Consider the following 24,854-nt stretch of genomic DNA (forward strand, 5'->3'; position numbering starts at 1 on the left):
CCCTCAGGATACAGAAGCACAGGGCTAGGAGAGCTCAGAGTCCAAGCCCTCCAGGGAGCCTCCAGCCTGTTAGCAGTGGAATCACAGGGCAGACAGGTGAGCAGCATGAGACACCTCATCAGGTAAGGCAGTGGAATCAGGGCTGACCCACAGAGGACACTCAGGCTCGGCTGCTCAAATGACAATGAACTCTTCCAGGCACGGATGACGGGGGTCTACTGCTTCCAGATTTACAACAACCATTCCTTCTCTGTTAAGAAAGAGAAGCCAGGTTTCCTCTTTGGGGAGTATCCAAGCTCAAGCTATAAGAACAAAGTTTCCTTACATTTTGAACACTCTAAGTAGGATTCCAAAAATTATGATGAACACAAAACATGCAGCTAAGCAGGCTCCAGAGAGTCCAGAAACATCTCCACGTGGTCAGATCATGTGACAGATGTTGCTTTCGGTGTCAAAACGTGGAGCAGTCAGTTTCACAGTTAGTCCCACTGCATCCGTGACGTCTCCCAAGCTTCTCTTGACCTGCACACCAGCTTTCAGCCAAACCTGGCTGACGGCCTAAAGGGACCTAATTGGGAGGGTCATGAACACACCAACAGAACCAAGATCCACCCGCAAGAACACAGGCTAGAGCAGTGAGCCCCAGCAGAATGCCCCCTCCCTACGGCCACCTAATGAGGTCAGTGAAACTCAAAGTTTGTTCTGCAGCCCCAGGCCCCAAGAGGGAGGCAGCCAGATGTCTTTTCCAGCTCCGGGTGCATCTGCAGAGGACAATGAATGGAGGGAGAGGAAGGCAAGGCAGGGTAGAAGTTTCCATCCAGATTTCCAAGGAAAGCTCCTCAGGTGGAGAGAGGCTTAGACAAAAAGCAAACACCAGTGGATAGATGGCTGGAAGGTATGAGGAATTATCAGTCTTCTAGTCTTTGCAGATTGAAGAATGAAGCACGAGGGTCCTCTGAGCCCAACAACAAGGCAGCCTGGGCTGTGAAACTCTTTCCGGTGGCTTTGGCATCATGACAGCCTGTGTGCTCTCCATCCCTCTTCGCTCCCAAGTGGCAGGACTGCGGGGAAAGGCACATCACAGCAGCGTGGCCCGGGGGGGTGGGCTTCCTGATCCAGAGTTAGACGTCCTCACGGGTGACCACAGGAACACAGCATCCCTGCACTCAAGGCTCCAGTGACAGAACCGAGTCCCTGACCCGCCTGGCTATGTGCTCAGGCTGGTGCCTGCTCCTCCCACACTCCCGGGTGACAGTCACAGAGGTCGTGGTCGCAGGAGGCTCAGTAGAAGCGCTTTCGGCTCTGATCTTGCCATTTGTTGTAGAGTATGAGCCCGATGACAATGGCAAATACGGAAAACACCAAAGAGAAAAAGACGATGAGAAAGAGGGCCAGGCCACTCAGGGGCGGCAGCGGGGCTGTCACTAAGGAAGCAAGAGAGAAGCAAGTCAGAATGAGGGAGCCCGCCCGGTGGGAAGGACCAACCAACAAGCTATCGAGTCCCCACTTCTGGGAGCTAGAGCGCAGACTCTCCCTTTCCGGATGCCGCAATTTAAAACCTAGACAGCCCACAGTCTGCTCATCTGGAACACGGAGACAAGTGAGAAAGCAGGGGCAACTGCTCCAAGCGCTTCAGAGAAGAACCCCGAAAAGAGGCAGCCCCGCCAGCTGTACTGCATGTCACCCCAGACCCCCACAGCCCTCAACCTCCTCACTGGCCCTGGGGCCTTTCCCCAGGATCCCCCGTGCTCACTCTCGGGCAGTTTCATGTTGTCCACCGAGGGCAGGAACACATCTCGATGCAGCTTCTCCTCTTCTGGGGTTCTCTCCACTGTCAGCTCAAACAACTTCAGGGAAATGACGTCATGGTTGTCTAAAGAAAAAGAGAACAAGGATTACTCAAGCCACCCTGAAAAGAGTGTCTTGGTTCAAGCTTCTAATCCACGGCTAACAAACAGTGACCTGAAAAAAAATAACTGAAACTTCTGTTTCTCATCTAAAAGTAAGGACAAAGAACAGGGAATATTCTACATTATCCTGTATTTATGGTTTTTATCAACAAGCATGCATTACCTATACAATTTTAAAATTTAGAGAGGGACTTCCCTGGTGGTCCAGTGGTAAAGAATCTGCCTTCCAATGCAGGGGACGCGAGTTCGATCCCTGGTCGGGGAACTACAATCCCACATGCCTCGGGGCAACTAAGCCCATGCGCCTCAAGTAGAGAGCCGGCGTGCTGCAGACTACAGAGCCCACGCGCTCTGGAGCTGCGGCGCCACAACTGCAGAGCTCACACACCCTGGAGCCCGCGCACAGCTAGAGAGAAAACCCACACGCCACAACTAGAGAGAGAGAAGCCCACGTGCCACAATGAAAGATCCCGCATGCCACAATGAAGATCCCGCGAGCCACAACTAAGACCCGACGCAGCCATAAATAAATAAATAAATAAATAAAATATATAAAAAAGGGAAAGTCAATGTTATAAAAATAAAATAAAATTTAGAGACGATACAAGAACTAACCCCCAATCGCACGTAAAACCTTCTAGTGAAAGGAGACACAGTAGCCCCACAGCTTCCCTTTAACATGGACAACACACACAAGCAAGACAGGAGAGGGCCTCACAGCAGCTGTTTAATGGGCCATGAGCAGGGCACGGCTATTGGCCTGGGACACACTTCCCTTCTAGACTGTGCCTAATTCTCTGCAGTAACTGTGACCCTGAATCTCACTATTAATTACCAGAGAAGGATGAAGAAGTTAGGGACTCAATTTTTTCTCTCCTTTTTTAAAGTAACATTATAAATTCAGACAGTCAAACATACCTGACGTGTCTCAATACACTGAAGTTGTATCTCTTACTGAAGCTCAACCCAACCCAACTTTATCCAGTGGGAGCCTACTGAAGTTGGCTCCCAAGTCCTTTTACACGAACCCAGAAGTTTTTGCTATCTTCCTTGCTTTTCTAGGAAGTTTTCAGCCTGTATTTCCTACCTTAGACCTGGCAATAGCCATATCCCCAAGAAGCTCTTGTTCCTCTTAGTATTGGTATTCGTATTAAGAGACCACAAATATGAGTGCTAGGGGTGCTCGTTGCTACTAGGTTGGTTATTGCAGACTGGATTTCTTGCCATCTCTATTATTAGGATGGCATTTACAGCTGCTTGGACTCTTAGAATCTTCGGCAGACCCCCAGGTAAAAAAAAACTGGATTTACCTTCAATTAGAAAAAATGTTTTCTCTGCCAGGACTGAGATTAAACCACGGGACAGGATAAAGAGCCACAGTGATGCTCCTCACAATGTAGGGGCATCAAAGGCTGGGACAGCTGTGATGTGTCCTTTCTCAGCAGTTTCCAATAATCCACAGCAAAACAAGTTAAGATGTTAACAAGAAAGACCTTAATAGAAAGACGCAATTTGTATTTAGGGGTATCCTACAGGTGGAGAACATGGACGTACTAACCTAGGCATTACCGCCAAGAACTTAGAACAAAGGACTCCTTAGGATAAACAAAAAATTATTCTCTTTGGCCATTTCCAACAGTTGGGAACAACTTCCCACTGACAAGTACAACAGGAGGTTAACTGAGCAGGTCCCAGAAGCCTGCAAGCTCAAAGCAAACTTGTGGACAGGGATACCTCTTTCAACTTGAGTCACGTAACAAGATTCCATAGCAAAGAGCTCCAGCCTGTGCCTCCCCTTACCTGTGCCAAGGTAAGATGTCCCACAGCTCTGGCCTACCTGCACAGTATTTAGAACTAGCTGCCAAAATTAATCTCTTGTAAGTGACAAAAAGCAGATCAATGATTGCCTGGAGGCAAGGTAAGGGAGGAATGCTGCAAAGGGGCACAAGAGAACTTTTCCCTGATGGAAACATTCTGTATCTTGACTGGGATGGTGGTTATATATATGTAAGTATTTGTCAAAACTCTTCACGCTATATACTTCTGTTATGTGGAAACCATATCTCAATAAGGTTGATTTTTTTAAAAAAAATTAGTTGCCAGGATTTACAAAATCAGATTTCATTTAAAAAATCCAGATTTCCAGCTTCTCTTGAAAAACTAGAAGACATGGCCTCACTGAGCCCACATTTTCTATTGGCAACAATGGCTGAAACTGAGTGGACGCTGCCCATTTCAGATGGGGATTTGCCTTTCTTTCTTGCCAGAAGCAAGCTCTACTTCATCCTAGCTTCACTCATAATACATTATATCAAAAGAACCAAAAGTTTAATGCTTTACCTCTTCTGAAAAGACGTTATGATTGATGCTAAAGCCAAGGGAGAGAATAAGCACATAAAAGAAGCTTCTAATCGGAAACAAGTAGGAAGAAAATCCAGAGGAGAGAGAACAGTAGAAAAGCCCGGTACTGCTAATGCCACATAAGTCAAGGAATGCAGGGGTTTCAGAGTAATTGGTCAAACAAGCTGAAGAGAGGACAAACAGCAAGCACACAGAACAGCGAAGAAACAGAAGGAGCTTTTACAAAAATACTTGTGCTAATAGCATGGCAGAGACACAGGCCTGAGTGCAGCATTTACCATGGTGGTAAATTTACAGAGGTGGATGTCTTAGAAACACAAGCATCTGCACACACAACACATTCAAAAGTCTGAGCACAAGGGAGAGTCTGGGGGTCGGAAGAGGGAGGGCAGAGTCAAGGAAGAGCTTTGTTAAGAGAAAGGGAACTAAGCACATTAGGTGAAAGGACAGGAACCTGACTATAAAAAGAGGCACAAGAAATAGGAAAGCACAGAACTCAAAACACAGGCTGGAAGAGCTGGCTTGATGTAGAGGCAAACACTGCTTTCCATTAGCACCAAACACCTCCCGAAGACAACTGTGCTAGATAACCCCCCGCCTGGGCTTTTAAGGGATCTGGACACGAGAATGCAGGAAGATAAGCGCTCACAGGGCACTTGTTTGCCAGAGCTCTGCCTGGCTGGCTCTCCCCTCTGAGAAGCCTCACCCAGGCTGCCTATCGAGACGTGACCTCAGTTAGGGCAAGTAAGGAGCGCACATGGCAGTACCTGAGAGATCCCCAGTGATGGAGGAGGTGCCGAAGTAGTAGCCCCGGGGCAGACGGACACCGGGCACCTCTATGCAGTCCCTCCACTCATGCTTGCCATCGATGTCCATCATTATCTAGAATAAAAAGAAGAGATGGGGCTTCCCTGGTGGCGCAGTGGTTGAGAGTCCGCCTGCCGATGCAGGGGACACGGGTTCGTGCCCCAGTCCGGGAAGATCCCACATGCCGCGGAGCGGCTAGGCCCGCAACAGTGAGAGGCCCGCGTACAGCAAAAAAAAAAAAACAAAAAAAAAGAAGAGATAAATCAGGGCCAGGCCACGGAAGCGGGAGCGAGACAGCCCATATTGCCAACAGTTCCAGAACAGGGACTCACCGTCAAATGCCTCTTGACATAGCGAATCACAAGGAAGGTGTCATAATGGAGATTGCGGACAATGGCCGTACAGCCCCCCAGCTCTGTAGGCCGCCCGTCCCGCTCGTGATCATAGCTGAGGGAGCCATTGTTCACCATGGCTGAGATGTAGGGGAAAACCCGCTGGGAAAGCAGGGAAGGAAAAGCAGAGAACGGTGAGGAAGTACTCTTAGGAACACCTGTGCAAACAGCATCAGGAATTCTGCACATAAAGCTGAGCTCCTCACAGCAGACCAGACAACCACTCTGTCTCATCACTAGCAGCCCCCAAGAACCCACACTGAGATGGTCACTCGAGGGACATGGCCCAGAAGTGACGGACCTCTCTACCTGCCTTCAGGAATCCTCCTTGCACCCATTTGGGGTGGGTCTGAAATGGCCCCTCTGACACTCTGGAGTCTGACTGCAATCCTCCTAAAGATCGCCACTTGGCACTTATAGACTACCCAAGACTGTTGTTTTTCTTCGTGTGTGTGTGTGTGTGTGTGTGTGTGTGTGTGTGTAATGGCCATGTAAACTTCTTGAAGAGAAAAATCATTTATTATGCCTCTCTGCATGTGTCCACCTTAGCTCCATCCCTTCCCCCGCCAGGGCAAGTATTTTGCACACAGAGGTACTGCGAAAATACCTGTTCAATCAGGGAAATCTTTCCATTCAGGATAGCACCTTTCAAATTCTAAAATTCTATAAGCATATGATGCTAAATGGGTCAGGACTCAGAAAGGGCAGTGTCAGAACCAGGCTGCAAGGTGGTGTTCTCCAGCCACAGATGACTATTCTTAGTCAAAAGACCATCCAGCCCATTTAAGCTTCACCACACATAACTTCTCCCACTAATACTCAGGGCGAGGTTCTCCCACTGAAAGTTGCCCCACATGCCACCCATTTTCCCACCTACTTCAGAGGCCCTCTCTCTCCAATAGACTCGTGGAGCAAATTCTTCCCTAGAAATAATGAGCTAACCATTCCAGAACAAGCCCAGTGTTAAGGCAGTGCAGAGAGGCAGGGGGATGAAAGGACAGGAAACACGAGGCATGCCACTTCTTTGGTGAGTCCCTCATTGTCCTAAACAATCAACATGCAAGGTGAAGATGCAGTCAGAATCAGAGACTGGTGACTCCTGAGACAACAGCCACACGGATTCTAAACAGTAGCAAATGTTGGATGGACACATAGGGAGTATGGGATGGCCATGGTGGGTCAAGAACTGAGTACCTGGACTCCGGGAGAATATCGTCTCTTCTGGGCCTGAGAGGGTCCAGCAGGTTATTATAAAAACAAGAGAGGGCACAGAAGACAGGAGACCAAGTCAGAAAGAAACAGCCATGGAAGAGCTATGACCCAGCTGTGGTGGATGAGCAAACCCATCTAAATCCCCAAACAGAATTTCAGGGTCCATGGAAGGCATTTCGCAAGTCCTCATACCCCTCAAAATTACAGGCAAAACTATATGCATAGGTGTTTGTACATTTTCTAAGGAGAGGGTCTGCTGCTATCGTCAGATTCTCAAAGGGGTCCACTAGGAAGACCCCTCTAACCCACATGGGGTCCTGAAACTTTATAAAACACACAGCATCACACTCTCCAAGCAGGTCTCACTTATGTCTCTGACAGTCCAAAAGTTAGGCCATGAGTTGGTCTGTACCCAGACTACAGTATTTCTTTAGCAAGGGGAGGGACAGGAGTGATAAAGAGGGCTAAATTCTTCCAAATTCAAGATGTCCTTTACTGCCCAGGATCTCAGGATATAGCTCTTGCCCAGAAGACAAAAATCCCACCACTTGAGAGGCTATCAAATTAACTCTAATCCAAAGGGATCATTTACCCTGTAATTGAGCCTTATGGACATATATTTCCAAACAGTTATTCTAACCGACAACATGTGGGCAAGAAAAAGCTCTGTGGGAACGTTGCAGCAGGACAGACTTAGAAAGAAAAATCACAAGGTTCAAGCATGTTGAGCTTTGCTCCAGAAAACTGCTACAGTTCTAAGCTACGAGCAATAAGAGATACCCGTACAAGCTCAGCTCGGCCCTGCCCTACAGGAAGTGTGGGCAAAGGTGGAGAACCCAAAGCGTTCCTGCCCTCTAATACTTAGTGAGCACCTGTTACGAGCCAGGCGCAGTCCCAGATGCTGGGAGCTCAATGGCAAACAAGATAGGCAGACATCTGCTCTCATGGAGCTGACATTAAAGTGGAGGGGACAAACAATAAATAAGTAAATAAAATCATTTGAGACTGATAAATGCTATGATGAAAATAAAATAGGTAACACAATAGAGACTGATGAGGAAACATCTCTCTGAGGAGACAACATCTGAGCTGAGACCCAAGTAGTTAAGAGGGAATCCACCAAAAAATCCGAGGGCACAGGAAGCATGAGGTTAGCATATTCAAGGACCAGGAGATGACAGGGGTGTCTTCAACCCAGCTAGTGAAGAAGGGGCTGGTGTGAGTTGAGGAGGGAGCCAGCTCACACCAGCCCCTCACAGGCCACAGCAAGGGTCTGGGGTGAGCCTCAGAGCAGCGGCTTTTCTCTTGTGCCACTGGTGGCATATGTACAGGATTACAGAAAGGTATGAAATGAATCAGTGGATGATTAAACTACTGGAAAACTACTCTTCTACAACTATCATTCAGGACAAGAGAATCATGAGTATGTTATCAGCAGTTTACAGAGATAGGCTTCTGACAAGAAAGCCCGTAACTTCAGTGAACAATTAGGGAAAGAAGGGATTGAAAATGCCCTCGTGAGCTCTGATGATCCCAAGGCTTGCTTCATTTATCAACCCCAGCACCTGACCTGTGATCAGAAGTTGAAGTTGTAAAAAAAAAAAAAAAAGAAGTTGAAGTTGTAACTTTCAAGGGCGTGCCTAGGACAGCGATCCTTAACCTAAGGGGACCTTACTCTTCCCAAGGCTGGTGAAGCAGCCAATCAGCCAGTATCAGCCAGAGGCAAGCTGGGCATCAGGATGACCTGGGGGAGCTTTTCAACTGCACATACACGTGGGTCCCGCAGTCAAAGAGCCTCACTCAGTAGGTCGAGAATGGGGCATGGGACTATGTATTTTTTAAGAGGCACCACAGACGACTGGGATGTGCAGCCCAAGTTAAGAAATACTGCCTTAGACAGAGTCCCACAGCTTTGGAGCTGGAATCTGTCTACTTCAGCAACTCCTGACTTGGCCTTCCACCTTCCACCTCACATTAACGATGTCTTTAAATGCCATCTTAACGTCTATGCCCAGTCAGGAGTCCTTGAAGGGTTCCTTGGGTACCCACTCATTTGACAGAGCAGCTCATTTTGTTTCCTTGGAAAGCAGCCTATATATAGCCAGAACCAAAGGCAGAAGAATCACCCTGACTCCGGCAAAGGTGGTAGTTTCATTCCTAATTTAAGAGTCATCAAAAATTAGGAACTCCTACCTATTGTCCAAATGGTTGATGTCAGAAAGGTGGGGAGATGTCTTCAACTTTTTGTATTACAAGGCCCTCCACACGGTATTGCACCTTCAGTGTAACTTGATTGAAAAGAGACTCATAAACTTGTGGTTGTGTGGATCCTATGCTGAAATTCCACAGGTGCAAAGCACACAGGCTACAAACCACTAGGTGTAAAAAAGAGCACACATGGCCCTCTGTAATCAGGGAGACCTGGGTTCTAAATGCAGTTACACCACTCACACCTGTGTAATCTCTCTGAGATTCTATTTCCTCACTGTAAGCAGGGAGAATAATACACAGCTCACAGGGTTAATTACGAAGATGAAATGAAATATGTAAAGCATTTAGTACAGTGTCTGGTATTCAGAAGGGAGTCAATAAATGTTCATTCAACCAATGACTAAATTAATGAATTTTTAGATATATTGTTCACAGGTGTTCATATATAAACACAAAGCCAAACATATGTCTTTTAGAGCAGTAATTCCCAGACCATTGGCTGTCATGGACCACTAAAATCTCTAAGCATATTTTTGGGATTAATAGGTTTGCCTTTTCTTGCTTTTTTTTTTTTTGCCTACTAAATATATTAAAATATAATAATGAATGCCAGGACAACCATCTATAATAAACATCATTTTTTAAAAGAACATTTTAAACCAAAAAAAGAAAGAACTATATAATTTTATAATAAATAAATAATTAATAAAACATTTCTCATTTATGAAAAGTCACTTCACTGTTCCTATTCTTAAACCAGTGAAACTCTGTAACCAACCAATATGGGTCTATGAACCAGCATCTAGGAGCCACTCTCTTAAAGCAGGTTTACCAACCTAAACCCCAGTGCAGTTGAGGAAGCTGGCCAAGTTTGCTCCCTGGAACCTAGATGTGAAAAAAAGGAGGGTGGGAGGGGAGAGGGAGAGCACAGAGCCACACCAGCTACTGCCAAGATGTCGGTAAAATGTCCCTGGGAATGTCACCTAGTGGTGTGAATACGAATAGCTAGCGTTTTTTGAGAGCTTACTCTGTGCCAGCCACTGTACTCAGTAATGTACACATATGCGTTCATTTAATTTTCACAACCCTGGGCTTCCCTGGTGGTGCAGTGGTTGAGAATCTGCCTGCCAATGCAGGGGACATGGGTTCGAGCCCCGGTCTGGGAAGATCCCACATGCCGTGGAGCAACTAGGCCCGTGAGCCACAACTACTGAGCCTGCACGTCTGGAGCTTGTGCTCCGCAACAAGAGAGGCCGTGACAGTGAAAGGCCCACGCACCGCGATGAAGAGTGGCCCCCGCTCACCGCAACTAGAGAAAGTCCTTGCACGGAAACGAAGACCCAACACAGCCAAAAACAAATAAATAAATAAATTTAATTCTCACAACCCTAAGAGGTAGTACCGGTATCTGCATTTCACAGTTAAGAAAACTTGTTTAAGATAATGGAGGTATTAAGTAGTGAAACCAGGGTTTGAAACCAGGTAGTCTGGCCTGAGAGCCCTGGCTCAATCACTACGCCACACTGCTCTAAAGATCAATCAGTATCGAACAATGGTTGGTATATACTTAGATACAACCAAAACCAGCAAACAAACAAACAAAAAACCTAGGTCTCTAATATACCCTGAAACACAAAGAAATACTGGAAAATGGCTCCAAACTAAAGGAAAGGAGAGATATGACAACTGAATGCAACACAGGATCTGGGGTTTTCTTTTGCTATAAAAGACACAGTGGGGACAACTGGTGAAATCGAATAAGGTCAATAGATTAGATAATAATATCGTTATCAGTGTTAAGTTCCTGATTTTTATCACTGTGTTTAGGGAAAACAAGTGAAGAATTTAGGATTAAGTAAACATGATGAAGGCAATTTACTCTTAAGTAGTTCAGAAAAAATACACATATGCATGAGGTCAGACACACACACACACACACACACACACGCATGAGCACAGGGACAGACAAACATACACATATACAAGTAAAAGAAAAGGACAAAGCCAATGTACTAAAACATCAACGTTTTGGGAAATCTGGGTGAAGAGCATTCTGGAATTCTTTGTTGCATTACTGTAAGTTATCTGTAAGTCTGAAATTGTATCAAAATTAAAAAAATTTTAATGATTAATCTGAATCTAGTATTTACCACACTTTCAATTTTTCTATGTCTAAAAAATTTCAAAATTAAAAAGGTTTAAAAAAAACAGTATGTTAAATATGATGCAATGTTTTCATTTTTAAAAAGGTGTGTATAGTTCTGTTTTTGTTTTAGTCTTTTCTGATTTTTCTGTAACGAGCTTTTACATAAAAATAAGAATTAACAAAACAAATGCCTCTTCTACAGCACCTCCCTTCACACCTCCGTGTGACCGGCCCCTTGGCTCACCAAAAGAACACACTCACTGCCACTTCCCAGACAGATCCTTTTCAGACTTTCAAAACTTTCTAAGTCACTGGTCCTACAGTACTCCTCATCCAACTAACCCTTTGTGCAGGAATCTGGATAGAGATGACTGATTCACTGAGCAATACCCATTCTACTTAGAATGGGTAACATCAGTGAGATTAAGCAGCATGAGAAGGCCCCTGCTCCATAAGCCCCCAAACTCCTACTAAACTAGACTAGCTGTGACTCTGTCTCCAAGTGTCAAAGCTTCTCAACTGGAGGATACGGAATAGTGCAGCCTCCAGGCCAGCTGACTGCCTGGAAGTGCTTCACGTACTTGAACATTAATTATCATGAACTCTTAAACTCACAGAATGATTTTAATCCCATTTATCTTAGTTGTGATCCCCAACTAGAACACACCCAAACCATGTAATGTGGGGACTTCAACAGAGTACTGTAAAATCAGGAAACCTTAAACTCGAAGTATGCCCCAAACACTTTAGTTCATAACCCACCTACCCAGATTAAAGGGCCAAGATGCAGAACACAGCCTAAGAGGCAACACCTTAATCTCACTGCTAACCACCATTATGGTAGTATGTGAATACTTCTTGTTAACTCTATGGAATAGGAGATCCTGTCTATAGTTCTACTGTGGGGAACCCATGAATCTCCTGACACTGTATATAAAATCCTATTGTATTCAAATCTACCAGAAAGCCGTACATTTCTACTTCCCCTGAAAACTAGCTCCCACCAATGAAGCTCAGCCTCACTACCTAATCACATCTGAGAGCTTGCTGGACCTAGTTTCCAAAGGAGTGTCTCTTAGAAAACACTGCCTCACCAAGGACTGAGAAAAAAACAAAACAAAACCTAAGTCACATCCAAGTAGTATAACAAGAGAATTTAAGAAGTTATGGAGTTCCTTTAATACTGTAAAAACTCTGTCCACCAACAATAAAGAGACCAAAAGGGATTAGTGTCTTCATCAACATAAAGACTTGAGGGAATGTGCTTTTCAATTGGAATGGCGTATTATTGTCAATTTTCTTCCAGTTTCAAAAGAGGAAAAACAATCATCACATTAAAAAAATACGGGAAGCACCTCAAACTAGACTTCCAAGCTGGCCTGATCTGAGAAGAGCAGTGAGCTGCTCGCAACGCTTTCCAACCAGCTGTTTCTGCCCCCAGGGGTGAGGCCCGAAGGTCCCACTGGGAAGAATGAGGGCCAAGGCTGCAAAGGGCTGCACTTCTGGGCTCTCATTCCAGGAAGGCCCCTTGCCACCATACTCTGATTTCAACTGAGAAAAGACATTCCTACTTCAAGACTGCTACTGAGTTCTCTGCAACTTTTCACCAACATCTGGGTTCTCCTGAGAAACAGATGACCATCAGCTGATGACTTCCTAGTGCCAAGAAAAGATGATCAGGTTGTGTTTTAATCAACATTGTAAAAAGTTAGCAATGCCAACATGTAACTCACATACCACACAATTCACCTATTTAAAATCTATAATTCGGGGGCTTCCCTGGTGGCGCAGTGGTTGACAGTCTGCCTGCCAAGGCAGGGGACACGGGTTCGAGCCCCGGTCTGGGAGGATCCCACATGCCGCGGAGCGGCTGGGCCCGTGAGCCATGGCCGCTGAGCCTGCGCGTCCGGAGCCTGTGCTCTGCAACGAGAGGCCGCGATAGTGAGAGGCCCGCGCACTGCGATGAAGAGTGGCCCCCGCTTGCCGCAACTAGAGAAAGCTCTCGCACAGAAACGAAGACCCAACACAGCCATAAATAAATAAATAAATTTTAAAAAATATCTACAATTCCATGGGTTTTAGTATGTTCACAGGTAAGATTATGATAACCGCAATGAACTGCAGAACACTTCCATCACCCCCAGAAGAAACCCTGTGCACTCTCCCCACCCCAGCCCCCAACCCTGGCAACCACTCTACTTTGTCTCTATAGATCTGCCTGCCTATTCTGAACGTTTTTTATATATGGGATTATACAATATGTGGTCTTTTGCGACTTGCTTCTTTTGCTTAGCATCTTTCCAAAGGTCATCCACATTGAAGCATGTATCAATGCTTCATTTCCTTTTAATGTTGAATGATATCCCATTGTATAGATATATTTTGTTTATCCATTCATCAGCTGATGGACATTTGAGTTGGATCCATTTTTGGCTATTTTGCTGCTATGAACATTCATGTAACTTTTTGTGTAGACATGTTTTTATTTCTCTTGGGTGTATATACCTAGGAGTGGAACTGCTGAATCATATCAACTCTACATTTAACCATTTGAAGAACTATGGAATAGTTTTCCAAAACAACTGTACCATTTTCCATCCCCACCAGCAGTGTATGAAGGTCCAATTACTCCACATCTTTACCAAACTTGTTATCATTTGTTTTTTTGTATTTTAGCCAGACAAGTGGATATAAAGTGGCATCTCATTGTGGTCTTTTTTTTCTCACTGTGGTTTTGATTTGTATGCCCCTAATAGCTAATGACATTGAGCATCTTTTCATGTGTTTATTGGCCATTTATATCTCTTCTTTGGGAAATCTATTCAGATCCTTTGGCCATTTTTCACTTGGGCCGTCTTTTTAATTACTGAGTTGTACCTAGAATATATAAAGAACTATTACAAGTCCCTTATCAGATATACAATTCACATTTATTTTCTCCTATTCCATGGGTTGTCTTTTCACTTTCTTGATAATGTCCTTCAAAGTATAAAACTTTTTAATTTTGGTGATTCACGTTTTTTTTTTGGTTTTTTTTTTGCGGTACGCGGGCCTCTCACTGTTGTGGCCTCTCCCATTGCGGAGCACAGGCTCCGGACGTGCAGGCTCGGTGGCCATGGCTCATGGGTCCCGCCGCTCCGCGGCATGTGGGATCTTCCCGGACCGGGGCACGAACCCGTGTCTCCTGCATCGGCAGGCGGACTCTCAACCACTGCGCCACCAGGGAAGCCCACGTTTAGCTTTTGATCCACTTTGGGTTAACATTTATGTATGGTGTGAGGTAGGGAAACACTTCATTATGCTGCCTATGGATATCCAGTTGTCTCAGAACCATCTGGTGAAAAGATGATTCTTTCCTTATTGAATTGACTTGGCACCTTTATCAAAAATCACTTGTTCATAATTGTGAGGATTTATGTGTGGATTTTCAATTCTATTCCATTGACCTATATGTCTATCCTTATGCCAGTACCACACTGTCTTTATTACTGTAGCTTTATAGTAAGTTTTAAATGCAGGAAGTGTGAGTCCTCCAACTTTGCTCCTCTTTAATCAAGAGGAGGCTATTCTGGTTCTCTTGAATTTCAATACTGATTGCAGAATCAGCTTGTCAATTTCTGCAAAGAAGCCAGCTAGGCATTTGAAAGATAGGGATTCCCTCAAATCTGTAGATCAATATGGGGAGTGTATCACCATCTTAATGATACAAAATTTTCCAATCCATGACATGGGATGTCTTTCCATTGACTTAGCTCTTTTTCAGTTTCTTTCAACAGAGTATAAGTTTTTCGGTTAAATTTATTTCTAAGTACTTTATTCTTTTTGACGATAGTTAATGGAATTGTTTTCTTACTTTCATTTTCTGATTGTTCAATGCAAGCATATAACACACAATAGATTTCTGTATGTTGATCTTATATCCCGTAACCTTGCTGAATTCATTAGTTCTAATAGCTTTTTGTGAATTCATTAGGATTTTCTATAGATAAGATCACATCATCTACAAAGAGAAACTGTTACTTCTTCCTTCCCAATCTGGACTAGCTGCCCTGACTAGAACCTCCAGTACAATGTTGAATAGAAGAGGCAAGAGCAGACAGTCTTGCCTTATTCCTGATCTTAGCAGGAAAGGATTCAGTCTTTCACAATTAAGTATGATGTCAGCTGTAGGGTTTTCATAAATGCCCTTTATCAGGTTAAGCTCCCTTCTATTACTAATTTGTTGAGTATTTTTATTATCATAAAAAGGTATTTAATTCTGTCAAATACTTTTTCTACATCTATTTGTATGATTATATGGTTTTTGTCCTTTATTCTATTAATATGGTTTATCATATTAATGCTCAGATATTAAGCCAATTGTGAATTCCTAGCATAAATATAGTATATTTATACATGGTGTATCCTCCTTTTTGTATGTTGCTAGATTTGGTTTACTAGTATTTTGTTGATGACTTTTACATCTATACTCACAAGAGATATTGGTCTGTACTTTCCATTTCTTGTGATGTCCTTATCCGGCTTTGGTATCAGGATAATACTGGCCTCAAAGAATGAATTGGTTAGCATCCGCTCCTTTGATTTTTCATATGGGTTTGAGAATTGGTATTAATTCTACCTTATGTTTGGTAGAATTTACCAGTGAGGCCACCTGGGCCTGGGCTTTTCTTTGTGAGTCACTTTTTAATTACCAATTCAATCTATCCAGATTTTCTATTTCTTCAACTATCATTTTAACAGCCATTTATGGTCTGACAATCTCATTGTGGCACAGGTGGTACCCTGTTCTTCAAATACTAAAGCTCTTGACTTACCTAAACAATTCTTATATTGCTCATGGGGGAACTGAGGTTATGTGATTTTGAACAACGTGTCCTGATTTCAGGGAGGTAAGCCTAAACACAACTTAAATCCTAAACTCTCTCACCCCCTTCTCAGATGCATTAATGTTGCTAGTATTTTCCCAATATTTCCTCATAAACAAATGTGGTAGACAGTGAACTGAGCAACGATGTCAAGGGCACTCTGGTGAAGAAACAAGAAACCAGAGAGACAATTTTACCACTGCCTTGAGGGATCTGCTGAACTGTTCCACAGCCCCTCCTGCCTGCTCCTTGTCCTCCTCGTCCAGCACATCTTCAACATACGACGTTTCCAAATTTTCAAAAGGTACTATATTTGTCACCCTCTCCTTATGAGCTCAAAATAATAAAGCAAAATAAAGAGACTGCAGTCTCTGGAGTCAAACCCACTACCTGGGTGTCACTGACGCGTTTTTTTTAACCTTTCTGTACTTCAGTTTCTTACCCATAATGTAGGGATAATAATAATATCTACCCCAAGGGGTTGTTAGGATAAATAGGTAAGACATGTAAAAGCACTTAAAACAATGCCTGGCACCTTCAAGTACGATGTCAAAGAAAACCATGCCGCTAACAAAACACATTTTTGACCTCACCCTCTAAGACAGTACCAGGTCGTTGGGGTGTAGAGAGGAGTACACTTTCTCCACTCTCTGCACTGAGCATAAGCTCTGAGAACTGAAATTGCAGAGGAGATCACTCCGAGAAGGAACATCTCCGTTCTCCAGGAAAGCATCCTGGCATGAGGAAAGAACGGATGGCAGGTGGCAGAACACCATAAATAAAAGTGCAGCCTGTGCGATCAGGTGGCTGTCACCTGAGACAAGACCCTTCTCCAGTCTTCTGTGTATGCATTGGTAAAGTGGGAAAAATAATACTGACTATAAGGAGATCTGATGAGGATCAAAGTAAGAACTGTAAAGTACCCGGCACAGAACAGCCACTAAAAAACAGAAACCGCTTTTATTCGTTTTTTAAAAATTTAGTGTTAATAAATAAATTTGTTTAATAAATAATAAGGAAACAATGACCTGACGTTGATCCAGGGGTTCTTCATCCTGGTTATGTATGGGACTCTCACCTGGAGATCTTTGAAAAAGTAAGGTTGCCCAGATTGCACCTAAGACAAAACAGCATCAGGCTTTCTGAGCTTGGGGCCTGGACATCAATAGTTTTAAATGCTCTCCAGGTAATTCCAAGAGCAGCTGGGAGTAAGGCAGAAAAGAAGTCCCGATTTTTACCATCTGAAACTAATTTTTTTGATTCACATCTACTCTCCTTACAAAGTGAGGCCCATCAGATCTGCCCTCTCAACCAGAATTACTCCTATCTGATGGAGACATGGAAGCTAAAAGAGTCTGAACGATTTATTTCTGGGAGAAACAGGCAGCCACGTTTAAACCTCTAGTCAAGCCCTGAAGCCCACACCTCTTATTCAGATGTATTTCTAACTACCACCACTATTTCTTCAGCAGGACTGCAAACCTTCTCATGACATTCCCCTCATTAAAATCCTTTAATGCACTTACCCCCGTAAAATACTTAGAAACCCAGACTCCCCAACAGACACACCACCCTTCAGAACCTGCCCCACAATGTGCACGGTGAGGACGAGTCACCTACATTCAGGATGCTCTGCTGCCGGTCTAAACAGCCAAGTCACCAACCCCCCAAGGAGACGCTGCTCAATCTCACAGGCCAGTTAACTTGCTCGAGAGGGAAAAGTGTTAGCAGCAAAGAATGCAATGTGAATGGCGGCCCTGGAACATGGCGAGACTGAGGGCCCTGCTTTTCTTTCTACCCTCTTCTCTCCCTGACCCCCCGTTTTCCCCTCACATCCACTTTCCCTTCTCTAACTTTATCACCTTAACACATGGCTTTTCCCTCTGCACTGGTTCCTAATTCTGCAGATTTCAACATCAATGTCACTTCCTGGAAGGGGTCTTTCCCAACCACTGTCCCCACCACCATCGTCCCACCCCAGGTTAGATGCTCCTGCTGGGTCTTCCTATAGCCCCCCTGGAGCACCCCCATCAGCACCCTCACTACTACATCAGCACCCCTGCTACTAAGTGCAAGGACTGTGCTGGTCTCGCTAATTCCCAGGGCCTGGCACCTTGAAAGTGCGTGATGTCTGATGGACGGAAGAAGAGCCCAGAAGCAGCGTGGAGAAGCAAGTCTATAACTGACCCACAACAAAGGTTCCTCTCCTAACTCAGGTCTCACTTTCCACTTCCTCTAAGCAGAACTCTGTGGGGAATGTGAAAAACTGTTGAATCTGGGTGTTGTATATACAATGATCTGTTCATCCAATTTTTTTGTAAGTTTGAAATTTTTCATAAGGAACTTTTGGGGAAAAAAGTAAAGTAAGTTCTGCCTCCATTCCTAATCCTGCCTTTCTTGCTAAATATTATTTAGCAACAGGATACCCAGCAACAACGTGTCCTAATCATCTTCCCACCATCTGCTCTTAGGGCCATTAGGCAGAGAGCGAGCACAGACCTGTTGCTAGTGTAAGACAGTACTTAAGAACACTCAGGGTCAGCTAACAAAAAGAAGCTTCTGCCAACAGCCAGATGCTGGGTTTCAACAAAATGCTGAGATTTCATCAATTTCTTTTTACAGCCTTTCCTAGAGGAGAGGAGACTTGCTGTGCAGTCCTCTGAGAAGAGGAAGAAGAGGATGCTGGCAAGGGGGAGCAGCTGCAGAAGAGAGCTCAGCAGTGATACAGGACGTCAGGGGAGTGGAGGTACATAAACTCAGCTTGCTCTGTGCTGGCCTAGGCGCACCAACCAGCCACGCATGCTCAAGCCCAGGGGCTCCCAACGTGCACACGAGAGCGCACTGTTAACACTAAAGAAGAAGCTCCCATTCGCGAGAGCCATTCCCAAGACTGTGCACCATAAACAGTTCTATCTAGAAAAAACCCTGACAGAGATGTTAACTCTTGAAGTTCAGCAGGTGAAGAAAATAGAACCGAACCCCTCACTTTCTTTCCCCCCTGTTTCCTCTTGAACGACATTCCTAAGGCAAAGGGCTGTGACGTCAGGGCAGCTGACCTAAGCTCTGACACTTGCCATTACCTCTTGCTGCTTCTCCTCATTGGGATACGTGTCTACAAATACTCCCAGCCCCACAAATTTGTCCATGTTTCCAAACACAGGCCCTAGAGAGAGAGAAGAGATGATGAACAGTGAAATAAAGCCAAGAGTTGATAAAGGAATAATACATCACTATGATAGAGGAAAAAGTGAAATTCAAAAGACTCCCCAGCCTCTCCTTAAGATGAGGAAACAGCTGTAAAAGCACCCAGTGAAGGGCACGGCCTGTAACAAGCACCCAGTAAGCACCTGCAGTTGTTTGTCATTAAAGGCGGGGAAAGAGAGAAGGCCAGCACCACCCTGTTTAGCACCCCAGTTGCTCCCTGATCCATACTGGTTGCTAAGGCACCCCTAAAGAATTCTGCTTCACAAACACTTGGTGACGACTACACCCCTGAGAGAACTGAATTCCTAAGTTTCCACTTCTTGTTGCAGAAGAGATCAGGTCAAATCAGGCTGAGTTTTGCCATAACTTGGAGCAATGGCTCCCGCACAACGAGGAAAAATAGATAACTCTTCTCCTTTCTCCTGACTCAGGAGTTCTGAGATCGGTCACTATGCATGCCCAGAAGAAACCAGCGTGCCCAATGTCAGCGTTCGGGACAGGCAGTGCCTTCCTCCGGCCAACGGGCCGGGAGGTTTCAAAGGGAAAGCGGAAGTTACCAATTAGCAAGAAATCACCCCGGGATGAGTCAAGTTCAGCTGCTTTTAGGACTCAGACCCCATTCTAGAGACTAGACAGGCCAGTCTTTATCTACAGACATCAAGGGAGAGGGAAAACCGCTGGCACTGTGGAGACGCACCCTTCTCAAAAAGAGGGCACACAAAAAAGCAGGCCTGTCACACACCCCACAAGAGCAACCCAGGGTCCCAGTACCTGGCTGCATCCGATCCTTCGTGTACCAGATCGCCAAGCCGTCCCCGTGCAGGTTCTTCTTCCCTTGTCCGTGGATTTTGAAGTGCACCTGCAACTCCCAGTCTCTCAGGAAACATGGCTAAAGTGAAAAAGACCCTAGAATCAATGAGGAACATGAAACGCGAAGCCCTCAGGCCCTCATCCACAGTCTACAGACTCGGAAAACACAAACGCAGGTGACGTGGGGCTAAGGGGTAAAACCGAGATCTAAGACTTGCTAAGTGTTTGTGTGGTAAAATTAAACAGACTGAGCCATTCAACTGTATATGATATTTAATATGAAAAGTGAATAAACCTCCCCATTATCTTCACCATCTCCCAACAGAAACAGGATAGCACTCCAAAGTTGGAAAAGACAAGAGAACTTCGTGTTAGAGCACTGCGATCCTACATCCACCCAGCAAAGGATCTCAGCCTACAGAGCAGAGGTGGCTGATTATTTAACACTCATCGGCAACTTAAGATCACCCCTCTGACAGAAAGACTCTAAAAAGCTTGGATTTCAAGAAGGGTCAAAGCCCCATTCATTACAAAAGAAAAAGATAAGCTAAGTCATTCTGCAAAGGTCTCCAGGAATAATTAGCAGATGCTATAAACAAATCTAATTGGCTAGACTTGGCCCTATGCCAAGCTGAGGGGCACCCCCGAGTTCCCTTGAGATGGGGTAAGCTATGCCCCCCACCAACCTCAGGCCCACGGCCAAGGAGCACAAATGCACCAAAGGAGAACACCACCATCCCCAGCACAGGGACAGCCTCTGGTGGAAAAACATTTAAGGAGGTGGTTACCAAACAGACTCTTGTTTTTCTTCTTTTGAACTGTGTATCAAAACCTTGGAAAAATGCAGAAGGAGGTAAGTGGATGGTTAAGTGTTCTAAATAGCTGAACACTTTTAACCGACTTTCAAACCAGAGTGGGTATTTGATTTACAGAGGCTCCTGGTTAAAGTTCACCGTGAAGAAAGAAGGGAAGGAAGAGCAGATAGACCAGTGGGGTCCAGCCAAAGGCCCTCCAAACAGATTGTTCTGGGGAATTCCCTGGCGGTCCAGTGGTTAGGACTCCGCACTTTTGCTGCCGAGGGCCCGGGTTCAATCCCTGGTCAGGGAACTAAGATCCCACAAGCCTTGTGGCGTGGCCAAAAAAAAAAAAAGATTGTCCTGGCTCTTGAGCAACATATTGCTAGATTATTTTCAGTTTTCATTTTTAATTTCTGGGAAATCTTCCAAAAGTGTTAGTATTAGGAGTACGTAGTCAAAAATAAAAGGGGTAGGGATACTTCTGAGTTCACCAAACAACCCTGAAATCTCCAATAGCTTTCCCTCCTCTGATGAGCCCAATCCCTGTGTTGTCATTCGGGGTTCTCATCTTTCTGCTATTTCATTTAGATTTCATAGCAAGAGTGAAATTCAGTGGCAGGAAGCTGTCCCATAGCCAATGGGTAGTTATGATGCCTCTGGGAAAAGGGCAGGGCCAGAGAAGTTCACACTGAGCCAAGAGGTGTCTGCCATTTATCCTTGGCCTTGTGTAGCGCAATGCTATATGGCCTTGTGTAGCGCAATGCTATATGGCCTTGTGTAGCGCAATGCTATACAGTTTTGCTCAGGGCTATGTCTAACAGTGGGTCTCAAACTTTGCTGCATATTAGATTCACCTAGGGAGCTTTTAAAAATCCCAGTATCTAAGCTGCACCCCATTCCAATTATTTCAGAATCTCTGGGGGTGGGACCCAGCCACCAACTCCAATGGACAGCCAAATTTGAGAACTGCTCAAACAAATCCATCCTATTCAAATAACTCAGAAACAATGCCAAAGCTCATTCTGAGAGTCAAATAACAAAAAATACAGGTATCAGAGAATCTGAAAAAGAGCAAGATAACTAGATCCTACACTAGAATCACTGCTACATAAAAGGGTTACGTAGAGACAGCTAGAAAGACAGCAGCAAAGTCTTGGACACAATCATTTATAATCCATAGACCTGTATCAGTGAACCTTGTAACAAGGTGTAACAAACAACAGCACATTTCTATAACCATTTTAACTTTCCAAAGATTTTTCATGTCTATTGCCTTATTTTATTCTCACAATAACCCTGGTGGGTAAGTAGAACAGATATTATGAAGCTCATTTAACAGTTGGAGAAACTGCAAACTGAGAGAGGATAAATAACTGCCAGGGCTCACAGTGGGTCTGTGACACAGCTAGATTGAGAACCCAAGTCTTTCAACTGCCAGCCCTTCACCTCTTCTCCCAGAACACACTGCCCTGCATTCTGTCCAAGACCGAGTTCAGCACTGTAATCTGGGATAAGGGGCCAGCTTGTGCAAATAGCTCCACGTAGAAACTTCCCATCCCACTGCTCCTTTAGAATTCTCTGCCACACAAAATGAACAGGGGAAATAAATCATTTCCCTTTCTGAGATTCACTTGTCTACAACTAATGATAAAAACCATGTACAAGTAAGTTCTTAGCTTCTGCGAACCCATGAGAAAGTGTTAAAGGATGCCAAGGTCACTCCTAAAAGTGGTCATAAAAGATTGAGAAAGAGCCCTGGAAGCCGAAAAGAAAGCATCATCTTACACTTGTACAAAATCACAGTGCAGCCACACCAGGAATACTGCATTCACTTCTTGCCGCCATACCTCAAGGAAGACAATGTAGCTAGAAAAGGCCCAGAGAAGAAGGACAAATAAAATGATCAAGGGCTCAAAGTGGCTTTTACACGAAAATAAAATTTAAAATTCGACTCAAAGGGAAATAACAAGGGGTAGGGGGTGGTGTTACTGGGATGAAGCTTGAGATAAATTTAAAAGAGCAGTCTTCTATTTCATAAAGCAAAGTAATTAAACATGAGTTAACTTATTAACCTGCAAAATAACACTATCAGGTCAATCAGGAATTAAAGACTGCTACTTTTCTATTTTCACAAAATAGAATCAAAATTGATTATTTAATATACTTAGGGCAACAGAGCATCTCCCTAAATATCTGATTTCATTATGAAGGTCATGATCATCTCTGAAATGAAAATCCTTGATATCCACAGAAGACAGAATACTGGGATAGACAGTGAAATTAAGTCAGTATGCCACCGGTGAACTTTTTAGTACTTTCTGGGTCAGCCTCACAGGAGGGAGAAAGATTCTTACCACCCGGTTCCACAGGGCACCCTGTTTACTTTGCATATCTGGGGTAAGGCGGATATACTGGGTCATCACCATGGCATTGCCCATCAGATTCCACAGGGAGGAACTGCTTGTGCCTACACCTAAGGAGAGGAAGCAGATCAGTTCATTCTCTTCAACACCAACCCGTTCGGAAAGCCACCATGGACCCTCCGAAAGCTGGAGTCATCACCGCTTTTTCCCCTTTCATGTCACTCGATCTCCCATCTTCTGTCGCTCATAACATCTCAACTCCTTACCATCTTTACAGTTTCCTTTCACAAAGACTTTCTCAGGTGAAGACCCCAGAGCACATCAGGGCTGTCACTTTATCCATGCCACAGTAGCCACAGCTCAGATCCATTCTTCCCCATTTTGTATGTGAGTAAATTTTAGCACCATGAAATAAAAAAATTTCCCCAGTTATACCAAAAGAGCTTGACCCTTTGGGGCTCTGGGGCTTAATCACATTCTTTCTTTGAACAATCCAAGCGTGAAGCTACTTTTCTCCTTACCTCAGACTATCAGCCCCTTGAGAGAGAGAACTTTGTGTCGGTATAACCCACAGTATTAGCAACGAGAAGGCACTGGATGCATCTGCTAAGTAAATAATCACCCTCAGCAGCAGTGTATACACTCTTGCACTTTGTGTTTTTGTTTGTTTGCTGTCCCCATATCCTCCAGTGGGGAAACAGGCTTGTGTTAATTAAGCCATCTACACTGATTTGGTCTTCTTTGTAGCTAACCATGTAAATTTTCTGGTTGATAAGCTGTGCCTAGCAGCCTACGAACACTAAACAGAGCAAAGCTAACCAGCCTCTTTCATCAATAGGACTCCTGGACTGGAGAAGAACACGTGTCTTAACTGACAACAGAATTTTATCTTCTCAGTCCGGCCGAGTTCTACCCTACCTCTGCCGCCTGCTTTATTTCTAGCACATCCACCCGGAGCCCGGCTCATTGCTAGTGGCCCTCAATCACTCCCATCGGTCGCAGTTCTCTCCCCTTCCCACATTCCTCCTGTCCAACTCTAAGCTCCCCTTCCTCCAGGCCCGGCGCTAGTGGCATCCGAGAGCGCGGCTTCGACCTGCTGGAAACTTCCAGCGCTAACTCCGGGGTGGGAGGGAGGGTAAACGGGCCCCTGCCCTTCGTACCCACGGGCCCCTGCCCTTCGTACCCGCGGCTCCCAAACACAGCGAGAGCCCCCGGTGCCCCCACCCACAGCCGGCAGCATCCTCGGGGCCATGAAGCCCTTCACCGCCCCCGCCTCTACGGACAAGCTCAGGTCCGAAAGCTCTCCCCATGCACGACCACCTCGCCCCCGGCGCCTCACCCTGGTAGGGCTTCGACAGCGAGTGCTCCCGTTTCAAGTACTCGAACGTTTGACCCGCCCTGACTTGCCGTGGCCCCTGCCCAGACCCCAACAAAAGGAGAAGGAGCAACATCCTGGACCCATCCCGAGCCGACAAACGCCACCGCCACCGCTGCCACCACCCAGAGGGTTCCAGGGCCGCCGCCATCTTTCCCACTGCCTTCCCTTCATCGAAAGCCCGCCCCGTCGTCCAAGCCATTGGCCCATGGAACCACCTGCTTCACGTCCTATTGGCTCTCGTCGAGTCCCCGCCCCCACAGGTGAGCATTTCACCGATTGGCTGGCTTGAGTACCAGTTTGCCTTGCCAACTCAGGAAAGGGGCGCGGCCGAATGCCTCGATTCCCTTATTTGCATTAGTCCTGAGTGCCACTAGGCCTGCTGAGATACGTAGTGATTT

General features: G+C 45.2%; 1 protein-coding gene across 3 annotated transcripts; it reads right to left on the reverse strand.

Moving 5' to 3' along the window:
- Positions 1 to 1,281: 1,281 nt before the first annotated feature.
- Positions 1,282 to 24,622, reverse strand: LMAN2L (lectin, mannose binding 2 like; the record flags this gene model as incomplete). Of its 3 annotated transcripts, XM_079720950.1 has the most annotated exons (9): positions 1,282 to 1,424; positions 1,754 to 1,873; positions 5,039 to 5,153; positions 5,411 to 5,572; positions 6,665 to 6,697; positions 18,985 to 19,067; positions 19,880 to 19,997; positions 23,070 to 23,188; positions 24,418 to 24,604. In XM_079720950.1, 9 exons carry the CDS (start codon positions 24,602 to 24,604, stop codon positions 1,282 to 1,284), a joined length of 1,080 nt encoding a protein of 359 aa, XP_079577076.1. The 3 variants fall into 3 exon arrangements, with proteins under 3 accessions (XP_079577076.1, XP_079577077.1, XP_079577075.1); XM_079720951.1 differs by lacking the exon at positions 6,665 to 6,697 and having other exon boundaries at positions 24,418 to 24,622; XM_079720949.1 differs by lacking the exon at positions 6,665 to 6,697 and having other exon boundaries at positions 23,031 to 23,188.
- Positions 24,623 to 24,854: the final 232 nt, after the last annotated feature.

The sequence above is a fragment of the Hyperoodon ampullatus genome (genome assembly GCF_949752795.1).
Source record: "Hyperoodon ampullatus genome assembly, chromosome: 15".
Lineage (NCBI taxonomy): Eukaryota > Metazoa > Chordata > Mammalia > Artiodactyla > Ziphiidae > Hyperoodon > Hyperoodon ampullatus.